General features: G+C 41.0%; 1 protein-coding gene and 1 long non-coding RNA gene across 10 annotated transcripts; both read right to left on the bottom strand.

Annotated features, from left to right (window-relative positions):
• Nucleotides 1-5,114: 5,114 nt before the first annotated feature.
• Nucleotides 5,115-12,782, bottom strand: LOC112888837 (translation initiation factor eIF-2B subunit gamma). Its single transcript, XM_025955192.1, has 13 exons — nucleotides 12,569-12,782; nucleotides 12,385-12,480; nucleotides 12,212-12,289; nucleotides 10,862-10,942; nucleotides 10,548-10,767; nucleotides 10,405-10,463; nucleotides 8,329-8,378; nucleotides 8,148-8,235; nucleotides 7,833-8,072; nucleotides 7,645-7,737; nucleotides 6,468-6,572; nucleotides 5,852-5,968; nucleotides 5,115-5,546 (listed from the first exon to the last, which is right to left on the bottom strand). The coding sequence occupies exons 1-13, from the start codon at nucleotides 12,632-12,634 to the stop codon at nucleotides 5,481-5,483; spliced, it is 1,359 nt and encodes a 452-aa protein (XP_025810977.1). The 5' UTR covers nucleotides 12,635-12,782; the 3' UTR covers nucleotides 5,115-5,480.
• A 2,684-nt stretch (nucleotides 12,783-15,466) lies between these two features.
• Nucleotides 15,467-19,650, bottom strand: LOC112888838. Of its 9 annotated transcripts, none has more exons than XR_003227947.1 (4): nucleotides 19,234-19,650; nucleotides 19,134-19,165; nucleotides 18,852-18,896; nucleotides 15,472-18,748 (listed from the first exon to the last, which is right to left on the bottom strand). It is a non-coding gene; the product is annotated as an uncharacterized LOC112888838 (long non-coding RNA). The 9 variants fall into 9 exon arrangements; XR_003227948.1 differs by having other exon boundaries at nucleotides 18,852-18,899; nucleotides 19,149-19,165; XR_003227943.1 differs by having other exon boundaries at nucleotides 19,149-19,165.
• Nucleotides 19,651-22,789: the final 3,139 nt, after the last annotated feature.

Genomic DNA, 22,789 nt, shown 5'->3' with positions numbered 1-22,789 from the left:
TGTTCGAGAAGAAAGGTTCTAGTTGCGGTTTTTTTTTGCAAGAGAGGATGAAGTGCATATTTTCACCCATGCTGTGCTGAGAATGAGATCCTCCTAATCCTAGTGCCTTTGTCCCTTGATGCATGATCGATTAAACATTTCTACTAGTGTGTTTCTCTCTGTGGCTGGTCACGTTCTGAAATCTCAGTTTGGTTGGCAGTCCTCAAACAGGTTCAAACAGGTTTTCCTTCTGTGTCGTGCTTCATTAGATGTTACTAACTTCGAGCAATTCCACTGGCTTTTGCTTATGAATATGAGCAAATCCATGAGCGATGAACCACCCTGGCAAAGCGAACAAGTTTTCGAACGGAGCAGGGGCAAAAAAACCGTTGCTGGGCCGGGCAGTGGAAAGGTTCCCACGAGAATCTGAAGAATCAGCAACGGAGCTCGCAGCTCTGAATCGCAGCCGTCAGATTGCTCTGGCTCCGTCGATGTGGCCGTCGGCTGTGGGCTGTCTTTGTGTCCTACAAGGCACCACCCAACCCACGGTGATCCTCTCAGGGCCATTCACTCGGCGCTGCCATGCTTAAAATTTTTTGAAAAGGAAAAATAAAATTTGAAAAGGAGGCGCAGCCATGCTTAAATGCTTTGGGAGGAGCTTATGCTACCGAGTGCCGCTACAGGTTGCCAGCTGAAACTTATGGCCTCATGGCATGGGCATGGCAATGTGAAGACTGCAGAGTAACCCATTAGTGGACCGCCAGGACAACTGCTGGAGCGGAATGGTGGCAGGGGTAGACCTGGAAATTAACTGAAAGGTGAATAGGCATTTTTAGGGGGTGCTTGGATTCTCGGACTAAACTCTGGTCCCTGTTATATCGGATGTTTGTATTATATCGGATGTTTAACACTAATTACGAGTATTAAATATATATTAATTATAAAATCAATTATATAAATGGAGACTAATTCACGAGGCGAATCCATTAAGCCAATTAGAGTATGATTTAGCATTGTTGTGCTACAGTAAACATATACTAATGATAGATTAATTAGGCTTATTATATTCGTCTCGTGAATTAGTCTCCATTTCTGCGTTAGTTTTATAGTTAGCTTATGTTAGTCCCCTTAATTGGCATCCAAACATTTAATATGACCTGGACTAAAAGTTAGTCCCTCAATCCACACACCCCCCGCTCTTGTCGTGGCTCAATTTCATCCACCAACTATAAAAAATAACCACTCGGTCCTCAAACTTCTTCTCGCGGCCAATTTTATCCATCATTTGTCACACCCTAAAATATTTAATTTTAGGATGTGAATATCTTTTACAATGTGTTTATCCATCTTTAGGGTTTTTCGAGAATTTTCCAGATTTTTCTGGCGATTATTCTCTTTTTCCGTAGAGCTAAATCCATTTATTAAAAAGTTCTAAAAATCTATCTCTCGAATTCCAAGTAACTCATTCACGTTCAACCAGCTCTGTCAGCTTGTTTTCATGTTCGGCCCTCATCCAAACCTGTTTCGGCCCATAACTGAACCCTCGCGCCCCTGCAGCCGGGACGTTGTGCCTATAAATCGTGAGGCCCGAGCCCTCCGGCGAGCCCTGCGGCCTACACCCCATGCTCACGCTCTCCCCCCGAGAAACCAGCGCCGCACGTCGCCGGCCCTAGCCTCCCCCACGACTCCCTGCTTCTTGCGCCCCTGCAACCTCCTTTTGCATCGCCCCGAGTTCCTGCAGCCAGTCGCTCCTTTCCCTGATCCTTCTCTGTGACATCACGGCCCCACCTATCATCTATTTTTTCCCTTTCATTTTCTGTTCAGACCCAACCCGTGCACGGGGAGAGCTCGGACTCCCCGCACAACACCCCTACAAAGGGCGAGCAAAACCCTCAGGCCTGTGCCCTACCCTGCGGCAACACGATCTCCTGCTCGCACGCCTAGTCGTGGGCGCCATCCCCGTGCCCCTATTGCTCGCTCCTTCTCCTGTGCAACGCTGCTGCCACCAGGATGCCGTCGCCCCCCTGCGCACCTTGCACTGCTGCATCGCGCCCTCTCCTGCAGCTGGCGCTGCCGTTGCGCCCTTCTCCCCTTGGCCCATGTGCGCCTTGCCTCGCCCCTGCCCTTTCCTCCTCCTGCGCCCCTAGAACACCGCTGCCGCCCAGGACGGAACGAGCAGAGCCGCCGCTACCGTGTGCCACCAGGAGCACCGTCGCGTCCTCAGCGCCGCCACGAATAGAAACAGAACCGCCGCCCAGGAACAGACCCGCCGCCGCCTCTTCTCGGGCAAATTTCGACCACCACGATTGCATCCCCGCAGTAAGTAATCGAATCCCCTCGTCGTCCTTTTTCATTTGCCCCGCTCCTTGCAACCTCTCGTGCCCTAGAACGACGGGAATTTGAGAAATTGTAGCCGCTGGCCACCATGGGGCTGCTTCAAGCTTTTTGCAATTTAGCTCCCTAAAAATCTTGTAATTCCTGTAGATTTTCATGTGTCTTGTAAAATTTGCAGAAAACCCCCTGGATCTATTACATCTTCTCAATCCAGCCCACCATGGAATTTTTTAGATCTAACCCTAAACTTTTCCTAAATTGCGAGCACTATTTCCTGTGTCTTGCAATTCTTTGCTGCTAGCCCCTGAAGTCTATAGTTAATTACATATAGATCCCTGCAACCTTGTTTAATCCGTTTCGATCCGTTCTTTTGCATCAGTCTTCTAAAACCTTAAGCTATCATTTTGTAGCGTTGTTGTACCATAATTCCTATTTTTAAAATTAAATATAGATTTAATTTGATTAATGTCCTCTCATCTAGTGTTTTCAATTAAAATCCAATTAGATCTATACTCCGGTTTTCATAATTAATGTTAATTTGATTAATATCAACTTAAATATGTTTGTAATTTAATTTGTTAGTTCAACACGAATCATATGAAGTTATACGTTTATATGCTCTCATTAGTTTTTTTTATAATTAATTGTTTAAATAGGATAATTTGTATATTGACAATTATATATAAAATTTTGACTAAGTTGTACCTTGTCTTTATAAATGCAAATATAATATGAGTTAATTATAATTAGGGATATTCTCTTTTGAATATCTTTTACATTAGTTTTCTAAATTAAAATAAATGAAAGCCTATAGTTCTTTTATTTCTTTTATAACACAAATCTTCCGATAGCTGTTTCTTTTCAATCCTAGCTCCGTTTTCCGTGTTTCTTGCGCCCTTTTGACCGTAGCAACGAGCTCTATCCTTTTGTACGCTCTTTTAAAGCTTTCTTTTTATTTGGTGTATCTGTTCTTAGCTGTTTTTGTTTGTTTGCTTGCCTGTATGCTTGGGCCCGATGCTTGTGCGACGTTAGAAGGAGCGTGATCCAAGAGTTTTGAAGATTTAGAGTTTCAAGAATAAGAGTTGAAGACTCTGAGCAGCTATTCTCTAAAAGAAAGGCAGTATTTCCTTGATCATTCTTTTGTCCTAATAATCACAATAAATAATAACTTTTTCTATATGCATGCATGTGTCCTAATTTTGATGGATTCTAATTAAGGATATGCCTAGTCTTTATGATCATTCCTTGTCAACCTGAGTTTTACCTTTATATTGGATAGCTATTGCTTAGTTGCTATAACTGGTTCTAAGTTGGGAATAATATATAACCATGATGACAACAATGATGATGTTACACCTGTTTTATCCATATTCATGCTCTTTGTGTTGTTAATCACAAGATAATATGTTTTAATCTGAACATGGAGAACCATCCAGGAAAACAGTGCAACCACAATACTCATTAGGGAGAGTTATGACCATTTTGACTTGAAAGCTTAGTGGATTGTCACAAGTTAGGGAATCTTTGTAAAGGCCTCGTAGTGAATCCCTTGCCACTCACCTTGGAAGTGTTTAAGAGGATAGCTACCTCGGGCAAATTGGAAGACACAAATTGTGGGTAAAGTGTACAACCTCTGCAGAGTGAAAACTGATATATTAACCGTGCTCACGGTTAAGAGCGGCTTGGACACTCACATGATAATTGAACTTGAAAATTAATTAAATCGTGGACCATGTTTATGGTTATGGTTATACTTATGTTGTATCTCTTCTATTTCTTTTAATGTGGGTTTTGGTATAAACTTATACCTTAGTAATCAGGTGCTAATAAAATTTGACCAACTAAAATTGCTTATCGTAGTAAACCAGTCCGCCTTCCCTTGATTTTGGCCTTCATGTCATATAATTTCTAACACTTGCTGAGTACCAACCATAAGTGTACTCACGCTTGTTATAATTGCTGCTCAGAGGAAAAAGTGATGTGAAGTCTTTTGAAGATGATGCTGAGTTCTAGATCTAAGCAGCCCCCGGTTGATTGCCTGTGAAGTTTGGAGTCTTTATTTTCAGGATAAGCTATATAACTCTGATAATCTTTATAGTCTTTTAATTCTCTTTTCGTGATACTGTTGCTGATTATTCACTGATGAAGTCACTGTATATATAGAAGTTGATCCTGACATACATATAAAGTTGATCCTAGCATACAGTTATACATTTGGTTTTACCCTTAAAATCGGGTTTGACATCGTTGTATATTGCCACTCTACTATGCCTCGTCAACATCCCATCACCAGGGGAACGGGGGTCTAAAAAGGTTAATTCGGGCCTGATGACTCATCTTAGATGACTCAATGTCAATGAGGCATGACAACATGGCAAGATAGAACAAGGGATGAAATTAAGCCAGCGGGAGAAGTTTTGGGATTGGAAAGGTCATTTTGATAGTTGAGAGTTAAAATTGAGTCTTACTGGAAAGTTCATATGTTTTAGGGTTATTTGCGGTTTTCCTGTTTTGAAAAGCATCATATGTTTTGAAAAGCTAAATATAACTTTTATGTAGATTAACTTTAAAATGAATGAAATGCATAAATATAATATCCCTTAAAGCATCTCACAGATGCCAACAAACGCACCCCCAAACCTGTTTTTGACTAACAAATACAGGTTTTGCTTGTCAGAAGTCAATTTTGAAAGCTGGTTGTTTGTCCCATTTTTGGCTTCTCAAAAGCTAGCTGCTTGTCTCAACTTGACTTTTAACTAGAAGCTGAAAGCAGAAGCTGAAACAACTAAATTTCGAACACATGGTGAACTGGATCCAGAATTTTGCACAATAGTAGCCACCAACGTTCTACTCTCCGATGTAAGTGGGTGTGGGAGGGACCACAGATAAATGGCTGCAGATGATGCATTCTACGGCATGGCTTAACATACAGATAAGGATTGATGATGCTTAATAGGCTATTACTACAAGCCAAACTTATAGCCATTATCGTCAGACAGCAAGAAACGTTTTCGCTAACCGCAGCTCAAGTTCGGACTAGTAGAATAGTCAATTAAAACCTTTCGGACTGTCACATCAAGAAATATCGTCACCCCCTTTTTTCTCCGAGGGGTGCATCTAAAGTGCACAAAATCGTTCAGGATCCGCCAAAACTGTCAAAACTTGCTCTACTTTCTTGCTAGGGATTCTGCTTTGTGCTCGCTGCCAGCAGTCACAATATAACCAGCTCCAATCTGAAATATGGAAGACAATACAATACATTATTTCAAGATGTTACTGAACAAAAGCTAGATGTGAATTTAAGCTTCGCTTCATTTTAGGTAACGACCAGTAAGCAGCTGCGCTCAATATGATATGACCACCACATGACAATGAAAGCAAGCAACAACACCCCCCCCCCCCCCCCAAAAAAAAAAGATCACAAAAAAGTGACTACAGATCTCAACAGTCCGAAAAACTTGATATTGCTACCATTTACAATCTTCCATGCATTTTAGAATGCCCTCTCTTTTTTGTTACAGAGTACAGAAGAGACTACCTGGCAATCCTTCAGAACAGACCGTTCTTGCAGTTGAACATTATTACATACAACAGAACCTTGGATGTGGCAGCCATCTTCAATAACAACGTGGTTCATCACAACAGAGTTGACAATCTGCAACAGGGAAGATGATTTCTTCATGAGAAGGGAACCAAGGAGCTTAAACCAGAATGTAACTTAAATCTGGCATGTATGATATCTAACTAGTAATTCCATAAAGCTGCAAATATATTGCAAGACAATGACAACCTTACAGGAAATAAACAGATATTATCAGTTGGATCTTGCTAGCTACAGAAAATCTTTCGAGGGTTTATGAACATTGCCTCTTTTTCCAAGGAACACGGCATGATATTAAGGATTAATTATATAGCAATATGGATAAGCTACCCATGCCTCTGCATGGAAGGCTAACATTCTTAAGCCTAAGCGGCCTAGATCTCAAAAAATACTACTGGTTACAACCAGTTTCTAAACCCTGTGTTGCACCCAAGATGCCAATTTCTAGGTTTTGCTACTTAACCCAGATCTGTGTTAAGCTAAGCATCATTTTAATCAAGTGCATACAAAAATAAAAAAAAATCGAAAGAACAACAGGGCACACTGTAATTACCTTTACATTGGAACTGATTCGGCAATGACGACCAATCACAGATCGCTTAACACTACACTTGTCACCTAGCTGCGAACCCTCAGCAAGAATACAATGTGGCCCTATCTAAACAAGCATAAGAAACCACAAAAATAAGCCAAAAATACAAGTTTGACGAATAAAAATAAAGTAACCATTTCGAACATTGATGCAGAATCAGATCTGGAAAAGCTCATTATTGATGTACCAAAAGCAATTTAACACTACCTTTGATGTCAAATAGATAGCCTCAGTGTGTGCAAGCAAACCTTGATAATGGCATACTTTTAAAAATGTCTAGATATTCACATGCAAATTATATTATTAAATTTCTCAATAGAAGTACTTTCATGTCATGACCCTTTTCAAAACGTTTCCTGATATAACTCAGTAAAGTAATCACAATTTTAAATGAAGCCTATTGATCCTATAACTGTATTTCCACTGATCACCTACTTAACATGCCCATTTACAAGTGCAGCTCTGTGATTTGTTCATCAAACCCACAGCAAAGATTGTCAACAAAAATATTCAACTTTTCATGAAAGAAATCTAGATTAAGAAACAAATAGAAACAGATCATTATAAAAGCATCCAATCAAGAAACGAAATGGAATGACGGTGAATAGCATAAACAATTTTTTTTGCAGGAAGCATAAACATATATAAAACACAAAATAATAACAATAGATATTTAAATGTCAATCTTTTATTGCAGAACATGATATTTTTCTGGGTGTCACTAGTGCAAATTGAAAGTGTTCCCTCTTCCTGTATTATATTGTACTCCCTCCAACCTTCAATATTTGACATTGGTTAGTTCAAAATTAAGCTAACCAAGGTCAAATATTAGAGAACGGAGGTATTATATAACAAGGATATGATTGCTAAGGCATAAAGTAAAACTGTAAGTTGACTACCCCAAGATTCATTCCAGGTGCGGGTGCCATACACTTTGTTGGTTGAAACAGATGGCTCATATGTGAGCCATCGGATTGACCATTATATTCTTAAATCCAACAGATGAAGATCTTCACATACACAACATGGTAGCATCTAACACAATTGCGTCGTAAATTCATTTAAGCATTTGTTTCCTGTATTCTCGGGGAACCATTGATGCTAGTTCTTCAATAAATAGGTATTAAATTAGACTTACTGTAGTCTTTGATCCAAGAACAGAGGATGGGTGGATGATATTGTTTTGTGCAGAGAAAGAATAACCAGACAGATGGCTGGCTTCCCCTATAACCTGCAATACCAAAAGAAATAAAAAATTGTTAATTTAAGCATAATTCAACAGTAGTGCATTGACAAAATAATTTCCCTGTAGACTGAAATCCTTACATCTCGATTGATATCACAGTAAGACTGAATTGAGTTCAAGCGGTGGCAGTATTTGCTTTTAGTAGCAATATAAGCACAGCACCTATGTCCACCATGTGACCTTGACAGTGCATCTTGCTTGAAAGCAGATGGTGTGATGACATGATGCTGCGATAAACACTGCAAATTACCACTGGACAAAACAGCACTATTGCCAGTTTCACCAACTGTTGTTCCATGGCCACCTGATGGAGCCGATCTCTGTTCAAGTTTACAATAGTTGAATACTGATTCAGAAGAAACTGTTATCTATTTACATGTTAAGAATCAGCATACCAATTGACTTCTCACTAAATACGGGAGGACTTCAAGTCTAATGCTACGGTACGCTTCCTTCTGTTCCAGTACATCCTGTAATATTGTTCTGCAACCAGCAGTAAATTATCGCAAGATTTATGGCTGGCGTAAAGAACGACCAAACCAGACATCACAAAATGTGAAAATAATATAAACTAACCTCTTAAAAGCATAAAGATGTGCATCCATCAGGTCACTTCGAATTTCCATCTAACAAAAGGGAGATAGCATAGACATTTAGTTCAATAAACCATTCAAACTGTGTCCTTTTCTGACTTTAAATTAAACCAAAGTATTATTGAACCAATTAACATGACTGTTACCACTTCCCACTAAAATTTGATATGAACACCGAACAAAATGCAATCATTATAAAAATAGAGAAAACATTCAGTCAAACCATTCAACCACTCATTATCATCACAAGTGGTGTCTAAGTACCGTATATTGCAAGTAATAAATTCTCAAGGTACAGATCCTATCCCAAAAAGTAAAAGAACTTGGCCACAGGGAGAAGACTTACCCCTGCCTTTGTCTAAAAGGAGGGGAATACCAAAGCCCGGCTGGCTAGGAAACTCCCTGAAACCACAGTTCTCAGGAAGACTGGCTGACTGGTGAACCTCTCCACTGGAGGTTCTACCAACTGAGCTAGTTCTCACAATAGATCCCATCCATAAAGGGACAATAAGGTTCTTCACTTGTTTCCTTAGAAGAGTATCCCTGTCCTCCATTAGCAGTTGCTTGTAATTGAATAATGTGAGGTTTTCTGGGCTGTCTACCAATCATCTGCAATCTGTTACAATGCAGTCCATCTCCTATGATTTTTAAGCCTTGTCACAGCTAAGTTGTGCTTTTGTCAAGCTTGAGGTTATATCAGAATCCAGATTGCCTCATCAGTCAATAAAATTCGACAGTTTCAAGACTCTGCATCAGACAATATGTCCACAGCAAAGGCAATAAAGCTTTAGCCACAAAATGGGCATGTCTCGTGAAACCAATCCAGCCAAATGGAGGTTTCTAAAGATTCAGGGTAAAGTAACTTTGAAACAACTTGATTTGGTAAAAGTACATCCTATATCAGTGTCACAGGATGAAGAGGGCACAAAGGAGAAAAAAGATCCAAAGTAAAATGGAATATCTAGCTCAAACTTAAGAGTGCCAAAGACATTTGATTTCTACATTATTGACTTTTAAGATTGAGGGTCTAAAACAAATCCATCTGTTGCATACTACAATAGTTCAGTCTTCGACCTCTTCAACGCACCTTTACTATGAAAGCTTAAAATGTGGTGCAGGAAGGAGATTGCTGGCAAGACCAGCTAACCATAACATAGTACAGATGGCCAAAAAGTAAGTAAGGAATATTACTCCCTGAACCCCTAAATTATCTGAGCTCGAACCATATATAGAAATAAAGCAAAACCCAAAGAAACAACCATACCAGATTCTGTTCATTGACATCACCCAACACAGCAATGTGAACATGATAAAAAAGGCAGCACATGAAACAAGGACAAGAAATAGTAAAGAGGTGCATTTTACATATAGGATAGCATTGTTGAAATAGAATTTCGGAAAGTTTCTGTTTTCCGATACTTCTGGTGGAAACAAAAGAGGTACAAGTTCAGAGAAGGCCTAGGCTAGTAGTTACGGATGTAACTCACCATGATTTGTTCTTCAAAGTCAGTAACATCAAGTTACTTTGTCTATAAAGATAGCTTACAAATCATTTTTACAGTGGCAGGCATAGTACCAAATCTAATAGCATCAGATTTACACATCTCACAAATTACCGTTTGCTCATCTCAGCATATATATAGACTCCTCATTCACTCCAAAATGTATAGTTTTATTTCTAAAGCCAACATTGACATCCCTAAATGTGTCTTTGACAGGGAATGTTGCCTATCATTGACAGCTTATCGTCTTGTTGACCTAACAAAAAAATACCACCAAAGTACATTGATGCTAAAAAATAAAGGACATAGCAGTTTCAAACCTAATTTCTTGAATATAGATATCAGCCCCAACCAGCAAACAGATAAACTTAAATCATCTACATCAATGCAAGGACAAACCAGATGCAAAAAAAATCTTGAGACACAACCTAGCATTGGCCTGTTTGTTTTTCATGAATTTGATGCATGACAATGTCAAGGTACATAAGTACAGCACTAGCTCGAATTTTCTCAGGAAACAAATACAGTTGACTTGATACATGCAACAGGTGCCTTACCTGACCTACAGCCTGGATTTTTCTCTTATGAACTCGAACATCTTTTTCAACATCAGTTCCTACAGGTGACATTGAGAAGTATAGGAATCATGGATGAAATTACTAGCCTACTGTTACAGATCATGAAGTCACAGTAAGCAAACCTGATACGATATGCAACAAGAACTGTTTAGTCTTGTCCAGCCCAACTATGTTCAAACGATTTGGCTTTTTGGCTTTATCTTTCCCACTAGAAGAAGCAGTTTCTGAAGGACCACTAACAGGAACAGAACATAGTAAAGCAGTAACAGCTGCACCATTTCTTCTATGAGTAGCAGCAACAGCCCCAGGCAACACATCTGTTACCAGGTCACCGCTAATTACCTATTTTCAAATGCAGTTCAATGTATTAGCATCTAGATTACTCCAGTGTGCAATTTTTTGTCAACATTGCCATAGTATGAAGCACAAACATTACCAAAATATCATTTGCTGTCAGTCGCTTCGAAATAGCTCGTAATGCACCAGCACTTCCAAGGTCTTCAGAAACAGCAAGTACCTGAACACAAGGAAGAGTTACTTCCACAAACAAATGAGAATATGTTCCCCCTACAGTCGTTCATTGCTTTGGCAATGAGAATGATAGCATAAAAAAGTCAACAAATGGCAAAGAAAATGAACAATTAGGAGAAAAATTTATATAAAAAAAGAACAAACAAGCAGTACAAGTTACTAAAAAATATCAAATCCATATATTATACTGATTTTTATATAACATAAACTAAGACATTGATGAAAAACGGAAATAAGTTAGAACAAAGGCATGCTCACGAGCTATTGTAATTATAATGGAGTTATGTTTCGGTTGACATATAGTCCACAAGCTTCGCATTCTCACTTCACTAAAGAGGTATTGAAAAAACAACAAACACTACATTCAAGCATTGGTAAAGATAAATAAATCTTATAATATAAAAACTTGTAGCCTGCTTACTTCCAGTTTTAAAACCCCAGCAAAAGCAACAATTGGAGAATACAAGAGTGCACTATTGTTTGAATAATAAATGAATAAAGTGAAATGATACTGAGAGATGGAGCGAACCTTAAGGTCAAATTTTCATTTAGAATTAAAAAACTTATTTATGTGATGCTACCATCATATATCATAAACCGAGTAACATCCATGATCCAGAAGGCACTCTAACACTAGAGGGCAGATGGGTACTGCCTAGTGCCTCATCTACACTTAGGTGGCTGACTATCAGCAAAAAAGGACAGAAACTCGCCCAAATTATCCGAAGTACAAGAGGGGAAGGCCAACCAGCACCTATGTGGGCAGCCTTTACAACACTGATTATCCTACAATCGTTGTAATATCAGCACCTCAACAACCTAGACAAAGACAGGTACCACAGCGGGCGCAGAGCCCCAGAGTACATGGCCAGTTAATTTATATAAAGTTTCAATAACAACACAGAAAATTGCGACACAAATGATAGTCCCAAGAACATTGCAGGGATGAGTAAATCTGCCTCTATGCATAGCCTACCATTACAATTTACAATGCTATGTGATTTGTGCCTAGTCGAAAAAACTCCTCAAAATCGACATGAAAAATAGTCTATCTAGCTTTAGAGACTTCTTTTGTTCTGCCATGAAAATTTATCCAAATCATTTATCGTCAAGCATAATGGATGTGATTGCACAGTGCACACCAATAGTTGTTTCTGCGATCTTCCACAATTACACCTCTTAGCACCAATACAATCACACAACCCCAAGTATAGGATTGTTGCAATCTGAGACACCGAACCAGAACCAAACTCACCTCCACACAAAGTCGATCCAGGTATGCGCTGGAGACCCAGGCGCCGACGAGCCGCGCCGCCTCCTGCCCCTCCACCACCTGCACCATGCGGACATCAGCCAAACAAGCCCCCGCTCGTGCTGTGAAACCACAGCCCTAACAAGCTGAAGATAAGCAGAAGTGCGAGCGCTCACCACGATGAGGTCCTTGAGGTCGCTGGCCTCGAGAAGGTCCAGAGCGTAGGAGAGCAAGGGGCGGTTCGCGACCGGGAGAAGCGCCTTGGGGACATCCTGAGCGAGGAGGAGGGTCAGGGATTTGGGGTGCGGGGTTAACAGGGGTAAGGTGAGGTAAGATGGGGTGGGAGGAGGGAGGGGATACCTTGGAGACGAGGGGCGAGAGCGTCTCGGAGGTGCCGCCGGCGAGGACGACGACCTGGAAGTCCATTTCTGGCGAAAACTGCAGCGGCGGAGGGCGTCGCCGGCGAGGGTTTTGGTGCTCGTCTGATAACGGCGGCGGGGAGGGGTTGCAATCGGGTTTGGAGTTTCTGAATTTGGATCCGACAGGATGTTAGGGCCGCCGCGGGCTAGGACGCGATTGCCTATTTGGTTTCACAAAGCTGGGGATCAATTGGTTTATTGGTCCATGTTTGTCTCAAACGCAGCTCAAATTGGGTCAACAATGAAACGCAAATCAGCTTCAAATTGGAAGTGTAGTTGTTTCAGATTTCAATCAATTCGAAATTCTTCTATGGCATGTGCGCATATAAAAATTAGTTGAATTAATTTAGATATAATTATTATTCCTTAGGTGCAAAATTAAATATGGCTGGCTTTGAAATAAGGCTGTCATCATTCGTTCATTTGCACCTTATCACGTTCTTCAAAGCTACCATATCATATGAAAACTACTCCCTCCGTTCTAAATTGTAAGTCGTTTTGACACATTTAATTTCATATATCTTACTATGTATCTAGACATAGTGTATATATAAGTGCATAGCAAAAACTATATATAGATGCATAGCAAAAACTATATATTTAGATTTATCAAAATGACCTACATTTTGAAACGGAAGGGGTATAAAAGATACAACTACCTCAATACATGGTCTCATATAGTTTTCATAGGTAGTATAAATTAAAAGTGGCCAATTTACCTCTTTTGCAATCAGTTTCGCTACAGCACCGGCTGCTCTAGCTAATTGCCCACCCCTCCACATGTGATTTCTACGTTATGTATGGCCGTGCCTAAGGGCATATCGGTTGAAGTAGATTCTTCTTTTTTTTCCAAAATTCCCCTTCCCAAACTGTACAAGCTTCTTCCGAAGCATGCTGCTTTCTAGATGTATATGACGATCTCTAAATAGACGGATCTTATATAAATCCTATGACGAAGTACCACATGTATGGATATATAGAAAAGGAATCCAAATCATTCTAGGTCTCCGTGTTCCGTCATCTGGCTTATATTCTTCATGTAGCATTCAGATCGAATGACTCTATGAAATTACGTCGATACTTCCACATATTATGGGTAACGTAGGAGACATCCCTATTTTCACCTGGGGGTCTTAATTTATGCTGCTTAACTTTCAGTTCGCCTCGGAGCATCAAATTAAATGCGAATAACCGTCGTCCTCTCTTTGAAATAAGGGGCGCTTCCGATTGCATGCGTTCTTCATACAATTTTGTCTACCTATGAAAACTATATGAGACCATGTATTGAGATAGATACATGGTACACCTAGATATACACTGTGTCTAGATATACAGTAAAAACTATATATCTAGAAAATCTAAATAAATTGTAATCTGGGACAGGAGGAGTAGCAATCAATTAGTTTCAATGTTTGTAACTATAAATTATAGGTCACCGCTATAGTTCAGTTTCCCTTTTTCTTGTCATTAACTCGGTTTCATGTTATCTGAAAATCATAGATGACGCTCACTTGTGTCACCTCACATGCTTCATACAAAATAATGGGATTAACCTAACTATCATCGGATACGGACCGTAAGAATTGTGCAAGGTTAAGACAAAATAGTTGTATAGTGGTGGACTAGCTTCCAGGCTTCTCACATCGGTTCAAAGTTTGAATGGGAAACATTTTCAAGAAACTGTAAGGCTACTTATTTCAAAATATATTACGGATATAGGTGTTCATATACCCCTATGAGCCTACATGCCCATACACTACCTTATGAGGACCTCAAAGCCTGACCCATCAGATTTCATACTAACGGTGTCACTACAAGCACTTTTGCTATCGACTGGCATGTCATATGCCACTGAAAGAATATCGTCATTTATATTTAAAATAAATAAAAAATTACGAGCATTGTTGGCTCTTGATTATGACACCTTTTCACTCTTGTTTATCTTCAATATTAGCATCACAATAACACAATACTCTAATCATACTTGATAATGAGATCATATTTGCATATGCACTATGTTCTGAAGAATGTTATGTTTCTTTAGGAAACTAGTGGGGATGCACGTGCCCAGGCATGTGTTTGAAACTAATTGTATGTTACCTCTACAGAAACCTAATATACTCCATGTTATAAGAATTTCATCAAAAATAAGTGGACAAATCAAGAATATATATCACATGTTAGTGAGCACCAAATGGACAGATCAAGAATATATACAATTACATTAACTTCTCGAAATTATTCATTAGGGTGGGCATGCCCATGCACGTGTTTAAAAGAAATTAAGTTTTTTAATAAAAAAGCTGTTACCCATCAAGTCAAGATCCAATAGGCAAAATTTAGAAAGCAGGACTACAAAATCTCTTAATCAATTATCTTTTAATTTTTCTCATATTTTATTTCTTACGTAAATCGAAGAAAACACATTTATATCATACTATAAATCATTAGAGTATATTATTCATTTATATCCAATATACCAGCCCTCGAACAAAAACGATGGTAGAAACATAAAAAGCTTCATCTTCTTTCCACATCGCGGTGCTCCCGTAGCTAGTGCTAGGCCACATGAGTCTGTTTCTTAATCTTAGGGTCTGCTTAGTTCACTTTGCATTTTTGCAAAATTTTACTGTAGCAAAGGAATCTTGCTAATTTGAAGTGCTAAATGAAATCTATTTGCAAAACTTTTTGCATGGATGGGTTGTAAATCACGAGACGAATCTAATGATGCTAATTAATCCATAATTAAGCAATAATTAGCGGATGGTTACTGTAGCATCACTGTTGCAAAACATGGATTAAGTAGGCTCATTAGATTCGTCTCGCGATTTACAACCCATCCATGCAAAAAGTTTTGCAAATAGACTTCATTTAGTACTTCAAATTAGCAAGATTTCTTTGCTACAGTAAAATTTTGCAAAAATGCAAAGTGAACTAAACAGGCCCTTAGGTGACTGCCATGCTACAGCCACCACATCACCTTCGTGTCCACATCGATGCACTCACCACCTACTCTTCATCGATCGTCACTGCTATCATACTTTGTTCAGAATGTCAAATAGAAAATTATATTGAGTTGCTCTGTATATCAAATGGAGAAGAAAAGGGAAGGGTTATTTGCTCTATATAATAAAATACTCCGAAATCATCCTTGACCTGGACCAATCAAGAAAACTACACTGTTACGTAGGTGAACAAATAAGCAATGACAAGGACAATGGACTATTTGAATCAAGACAGATAAATGCACAGGCTACTACAGAATCAAGTTATTCCATTACCTACTCTTAGTCATAATTCCTGTGTATTCAAGAAAAAAGTACTCTTAGTAAGATTATTACCATGAGGCAAAGTAGCATCAGCTTGATGTATGCACAAAATACTTCCAGGCTACCGGTTAAATTAAGGTTCTTAAAAGGAGAAATTGGGCATAAAACCTTCTAGTCTTTCTAGTGTTGCCTAAATTGGCAGTGCATAAAACAAAAGATGGGTAGTGTGGCTTACATGTAAAGTTGGCACATAAAAAAAGTTACCCCAGATCCTGTTCTATATGTACAGACTATAGTGGATAACCATTAGGTAAGACAACAGTTCTGGTAATCACTGTAGTGACCTTAGAAATCTTCATTAATTCATAATCACTAATTCTGGTAATCCCTGTGGTGACCTCAGAAATCTTCACAACATGGTCTGCAAATAGATGGAGCTGCACATAGAGACCGTAAAAGGTTAAAATATATCGAAAAAAAGAGTTTGCACACAGATGGGCATGATCTGATTGTTAGTGTAAGGCTGTGTTTGGCAGCGCTTCGCTCCGCGAGAATAGAGCAGAGCGCTGCCAAACGCCGATGCTCCCAGCTGCTCCACCTCCGAACCACTCCGCACCGATTCACGATTTTGGCCTACGGGCGTGGAGCTGAAGATACCTGCTCCCCCCTGATTCACCTTCGATTCCCCTCCTTGTACAAGCCATCCATCACCTGCACCCCTCCTCGCGGCCGCATCCCTCTTCAAGAGGCAGCGCCGCCCCTCTCCGCCGGCCGAGCCGCCCCTCTCCATGGCTGCTGAGGTCCACCAGGGCATGTAGAAGCCATAGCCTGGGTGAATTGAGAAGAGGCTCACCGTGGGCGACGGATTTCGCGGCGTGGAGGTCCTTCTCTGGCGCCGCACCTCTTCCTCACGCTCGCGCAGCAGGTGGTGCAGGTTTTCACCAGCGCCCGCGACTCCTCGCGCGAGCCCTCTCTGGCGCCCAGACCGCCTCGCACGGGCGCAGCCCCCCGCGCCGCCCCTCTCCTGCCCCACGCCGCTTCCTCGCGACTCATGCTACAGCAGCCACGCCTTCTCACGCTTGCCTGCGGCTCGCCCTCCTCTTCCTCTGCCTCTGCGGCCTCCGCGCCGTCGAGCATGAGCAAGACGTGGAGCTGGAGCTGACCGGGAAGGTGTACCAAACGATTGGGTCGCGAATCCATACAGAGCCAGAGCTGGAGCTGGTTGGAGCCGCGTGAGAGCGGTACCAAACAGGCCCTAAAACCACCTTCATCCCCAACGTTTGTGGCATCTTGACCATACTTATTCTTGATTATCATTTAATTGAAAATAACATGGTAATTAGTCCAGCTGCAAATAGTAAAAGTACAATGAGTAATAGTAAAATTAGCAAAATTCAAAAGGTCACCACTCACCACAACTCAATGCCAACTTCGTATCTCCTTGCAATTTGAAATGCTAAAGAGTAAAGAGCACCATGGGACAGGAAAAATAAGATGAGTGCGCATTTCAGAGATCATCCGTATACTCTCATCAGTTGTCTAACCTGACTAATTTCTGAAATTAGCAAGTGTTGCCTAGCTTACTTCTTAACAAAAGGGGAGAATTAATATATTTTCCTGAAACAACAACACACAGGGCATTCATCACCATATATAAAAAGGGTTATAAAAGATCCATAGACAATTTGTTGGCAAGATGAGCATAGCACAACCACAACCACATGTATGTGGTCAAATCACAATCTTAATAGAAAAGAAAACCTGAATCATGAACCTCCAAACAGTATTAGGCTTTTCTTAAAGACTCCAGCTCTTGTTCCACCAAAAATATACAGCTTGTGAGAATAAGATGAGAACACATATTTTTACCTCTTTCACCTTCACCCTTTTGTACAATCCTCAACCTTCTGAGACATAAAAATGTCATGAGAAAAAAAAGAAAGTAAAACCTGGAGAAAAAATAGCAGATAAAAGATATGGGTGTATCCAATGTAGAAATTTTAAGATAAATGTACAGATAAAAAAATCATTATAAAGGATAATGTATCGGCAACAAATCAGTAAATTAAAGATATTACAATTAAATATGTCCCTTGTTGGCATAGTGATCCTTCCACAACAATGTTAAATCAGGTAAACAAGGAGGTTTGGCATAGGTGAACCAAATTACTCATCAATGCAAATGCGCTAACATGAACTCCAAAAATCAATGATTCCTCTAGATGTCAGTTCTGTAGACCGTAAGGCAATTCACTGAACACCTTGAATGCAGTCACCCTAACACGAATTCCTACCTATAGAACCACTAACTTAGTTACCTTGGGAGATAAAGCTCCACCCATCCAGCAACAATTGTTGCTGATGCATGAACTCACTACTGGCAGCACACTATGATAAGACACCACTTTCACTGAATCTATAGAGGGTGATCCTACCAAACTATATAGAAAAGATTGACATTGTAATTAAAAGAGCAGATTTAGGAGGGAAATAGTGAAAAAAACTACCAGACTATACAGAAAAGATTGAGACTGTAAATAAAAAGAAAGATCTAGGAGGGAAACAGGAATAAGCATGGCAATTTGATTGGTAGCAAATACAGAAAAGATCATAGTAGAGTCATAAACCAGATACTACAGCTGCATGAAATTCTAAAATGGCAGATAATAAAGAACAGTAGGATTAAAAAAGGATGTCACAATAGGGTTGTAGTTCGTACTCTATTAGCTCTCTGATTTGATCTAGGAGGATAAACTGGAGTGCTAGCACCAACCAAAAACTGCTAAAGCCACTTGAACGTGGTAGATCAGTTTATGGATCCAAGCCTGTCATTGCCAAAAAAAAACCTACACCTACGAACACATTGAAATAAATTATCAACATTTCCTTCAGCATCACAAGACTTGATTGGCAGGTGTGAAAATAAAAGCTTGAAGAAGAACAATGCAAACAAACCAGGTATGTGAAACATCAGGGATCTTAGACAACACTTGCTCCTTCCTGCTAAAAAAGATATAATAAGGGATCTAATATCATTTACAGCTTGAATCTTCAAAGAGTAGTGGCTTCAAACATGGAATTCCTCGGTAAGAATAGAAGATATGGTTAGGATGGTGAACGGTTTAGGCATTTCATCAAACAAGAACAAGGCATCAAGTAACACGTTGCAGGCAACCAGGATGACTCATGGAATTGCAATAAAAAAACTCAAGGTGGCGTCAAGGATCGAGGAATCACATGTCCGCGACGTACCCAAGGGGCCGAATCGCCTGCAGAAATTAGTCCAGATTGTGAACTCCAAACCCAAATCGGATGGGCATTCCACTGGATGTCTCACCTACGCTGACGACCCTCGCCTGCTCCGACGAATGGACCTCCTTCACCATGTTGTGTTGCCATCTGCGCGAGCAGAGGGAAGGACGGTGCAGATGTGGAGGCCAGGCCAGAGGTGGATGGAAAGGGCGGCGCATCGCTGCGGTACCTGTGCACGACTGCGCCTGCTCGCGCCATAGCCGTCTCCTCCTGGTCCCGTCGGCCGCCGCTGCCGCCATCGCCTCGCTCTAGGATTGGGCGAGGGTAGAGATAGGGAAAGGGATGACCAGATTGAGGTGGGCGACGGACGGTACGGGATCGTGGGTGATGGCTGCGGCATAAGCGGAATCGAGAGAGGCAAAAGGAAAAGGAAGGACAGGCCACAATTAGAGGCCGGTGAAGGCGCGAGGATGGCGCGAGCGATGTGCGGGTACGGTGGGCGGGTAAGCAGCCGAGCGAGGTAACAAAAAACACTGAAAAAGAGCGGAATCATTTTCCCTCGATGAGTTTTTTTGGTCCGCCCTCCTCCTGTCAAACTTGCGGCCTGACAGGTGGACCCATCTGTGAGGGGTAAGGGGGCCTAAATCTAGGTGGAAATTGTATCTCAAAGTTTCATCCTTTATAGTATTGATGATATAATCATAATTGGACTACAAATGAACAAAACCTAAACCTAGAACCAAGCACGAGCTCACAAAAGATGACCGCTAGGACGGCCCAAGTAGGGTAGGCCAATCGACTTGGCCCTTATATTCGTCAGATAATGCCCAGATTTGATGAAAGTGCATTCCAAAATTATAGGATCACGATAAAATAAGCAGGACAATTGGAAGGTTATCTATATCATTTCATATCTCGAAGAATCAACGAGTAAGACTCACATGCAAGTGACAAAGAAGCATCTAGAAAATTAGGGAGAGACTTGACTGGGAAGGCAAGCTTGGAAGATAAAAAGGAATGCCAGATCGAGCGACCTGGAGTATAAATACCGCTCGTCCCATTGACATCGATGTCCAATCAATCTATTCTACGCATTCGTAGCAAAGAAGCAGATGAGTGTGATGAACACTTTTTGGAGAGCTAAGAGCTATGCAGTTGTCTAGAGGTTAGCTAGACTACATGATCACGTGCAAGGAAGAACCACGTTGGAGTTCTAGAGCTAGGATCAGCAGATAAAGTGTACAACCTCGGTGGTGATCTGGTAATGAACAATCCATCATGGCTTTGAAATTTATGAGTTCAGATCCATTAGCAATCAATATACCTTCTTTTATGATTTTCTGTTATTATGAGTTTGCTTATTTTAATGTATGATCGATGTAGATTGTTTAGGATGTTTTTGTAGTCGTGGGGACTAGATTTGCATATCTGATCTATTAGTAGTATGATGTGTGCCTTGCGTTCATGCTCTTAAAACCTTTCACGTAGAACAGTAGGATCATGACAGGATATGTTAGCTAGTAGGAAGGTGTAACATTCAGGTAATTAGAAATATAGACACTAGGTATTAGTAAGTTGTATGTATGCTAAGGTGTATATGAGTTGTAAAGAGAACTAGGGGTATATTTGTAAATTATGAATTTTATAAGTCCCTATGTGCAATTGTGTAAAAATGTTATTAAGTGTCAAATTCAAATGACCATAGAGAAGAAAAGTACAAGTATTGAGTTAAAACCTAAGAGAAATAGACTTTGTATGAAACTAAGGACCTATGTGTAATTAACACAACTATAAGGGTTTACATGTGAAATGGTTGGAATATAAAAGTCAAATTCAGCCTTACTTAAGGACTAATGTGTAAAAAACACAAGTAATCATGACCTTCCAGGAAAATGTGCAAACATACCCAAAGTTTGATCAAATTCTTTGAATAAAGACAAAAGTAATTTAAATTCCACCTTTATTCATAAACTTAACTTAAATAGTTGAAAACTTTGATTTTCTGAACTTAAGCCCTAAAACAATGTTGTAGAGTTTGAAAAATTCTACAACTTTCATGTTGACCATTTTCTCATTTGACCATTGTAGCAGTGAGAAATTTCAGTTTACCGAGAGGTCCCTACATTTTCTGGAAATCACAAATTAGTCCCCCGGACCTCTCCCCTCTCTTCTTCCTCCTCGCGCACGTGGGTCCCTGCTCTGCTCGCCTGCCGCCGGCAGCGCTGCCCCTCTGGCCGCCGCTTCACCGCCGCCGCAGAGCCACCTCCTGCTGAGATCTTCTCCACGCGTCGCCTCCTTCCTTTCCCGGTCCAATTCCTCTCCCCTGGTGGCCCCTCGCGCGCGCGCCACGACGACCCAGAGCCTTCGCCGGCCGCCACCTCCTCGTCGCCGTGGAGCGCTCACCACAGAGCCTTAATTTCCTCTCTCTCGCGCACAGCAGCATCACTTCAACGCCTACATCCTGTCCCTCTAGTTCCAGTGCCAATTTCCGAGCGCCCGAGCCACATTCCTCCGCCGTCGTCCTCTTCCGCTCCGGCCACGCACGGCACGCCCGTGGACAGCCAGCACCAGACCTCCTCCGCCCCAATCCATCCTCGTCCAAGCTTCCCCATTGCTTGCTCGTGCTCGACAACCCTCAGTTGCCTCCCAATTTCAATTGGAGCTTCGCCTCCGACGAGCGCCGCCGTCACCGCCTTCGGCCTCACCGTGGACAGCTCGCTCCGGGCACTCCCACGCCACCACAACCCTCTAGCTAGCACTACATCATCTCTGTGAAGCCCCACGACCCACCCATTAGCTCTATAGTCCAGCACATCTCCCTTCCGACGATCGCCGGTATTCATCCTCACCGCCGCCGCCACTGTCCTCGTCGATTACCTGTGACCCGATGTGTTTTCTTCCAATTGATGGTACCTACACGTTCCCCGTGTCTCACTGAAGCTCGTGCGCAGGTTTGCTGCCGACGTTCACCGCCGGAGCACTGCCGTCGACGGTGACCTTTCCGCCGCCGCCTCGGGCTTCCATCGAGCTCTACCATTCCGGCCACCTCAGCCCTCGACACAAGGTGCAACAGAACCCTCGTGAGCTCCTGCACCTTTTCCTCCCCTCAGACCTCGCCGCCGATGACCACCGTCACCGGAACAGGACTGCCCCTTTCTTGCTCTGCTTCGGTTCACAGCCCAAGGACCTTGGGTTAGAAGAATAAAAAATACAGGGGGTTATGTGCACAGCCTTAGACTCAGATGAATAGTACCGAAGGACCCCCTTGTGTAAATAAAGCTGCTAACTTAGAAATGCTATATCTATTTGAGGAAAATTCATAAAAATGCAAAATAAATTTTGTTGGAATCCTTAGATAAAGTCCTACAACTTTACTTAAGGGATAAAATTCAGTTTCTGAATGTTTGATGATCTAATTTAAATGTTAAGTTTGGTTACTTGTAGGCTTAAGAAATGCATAGTAATTCATAGAAAAATGATAAAATGGTGAAACCAGTTGTGTTAGTTTTCTTTTAATATGTAGAATTTAAGAAAAATAATTATCCTAGTAATTAAGTATTATTTCCTTAACGTGCAAGTTTAATTAGAAATAATATGTAGTTTACTTTGTATAATTAATATTTATGCATTTAAATGTTCAA

The sequence above is a fragment of the Panicum hallii genome, chromosome 4, assembly GCF_002211085.1.
Source record: "Panicum hallii strain FIL2 chromosome 4, PHallii_v3.1, whole genome shotgun sequence".
Lineage (NCBI taxonomy): Eukaryota > Viridiplantae > Streptophyta > Magnoliopsida > Poales > Poaceae > Panicum > Panicum hallii.
Note: the sequence above shows the minus strand (reverse complement) of the source record. Positions and strands in the feature narration are given on the sequence as shown.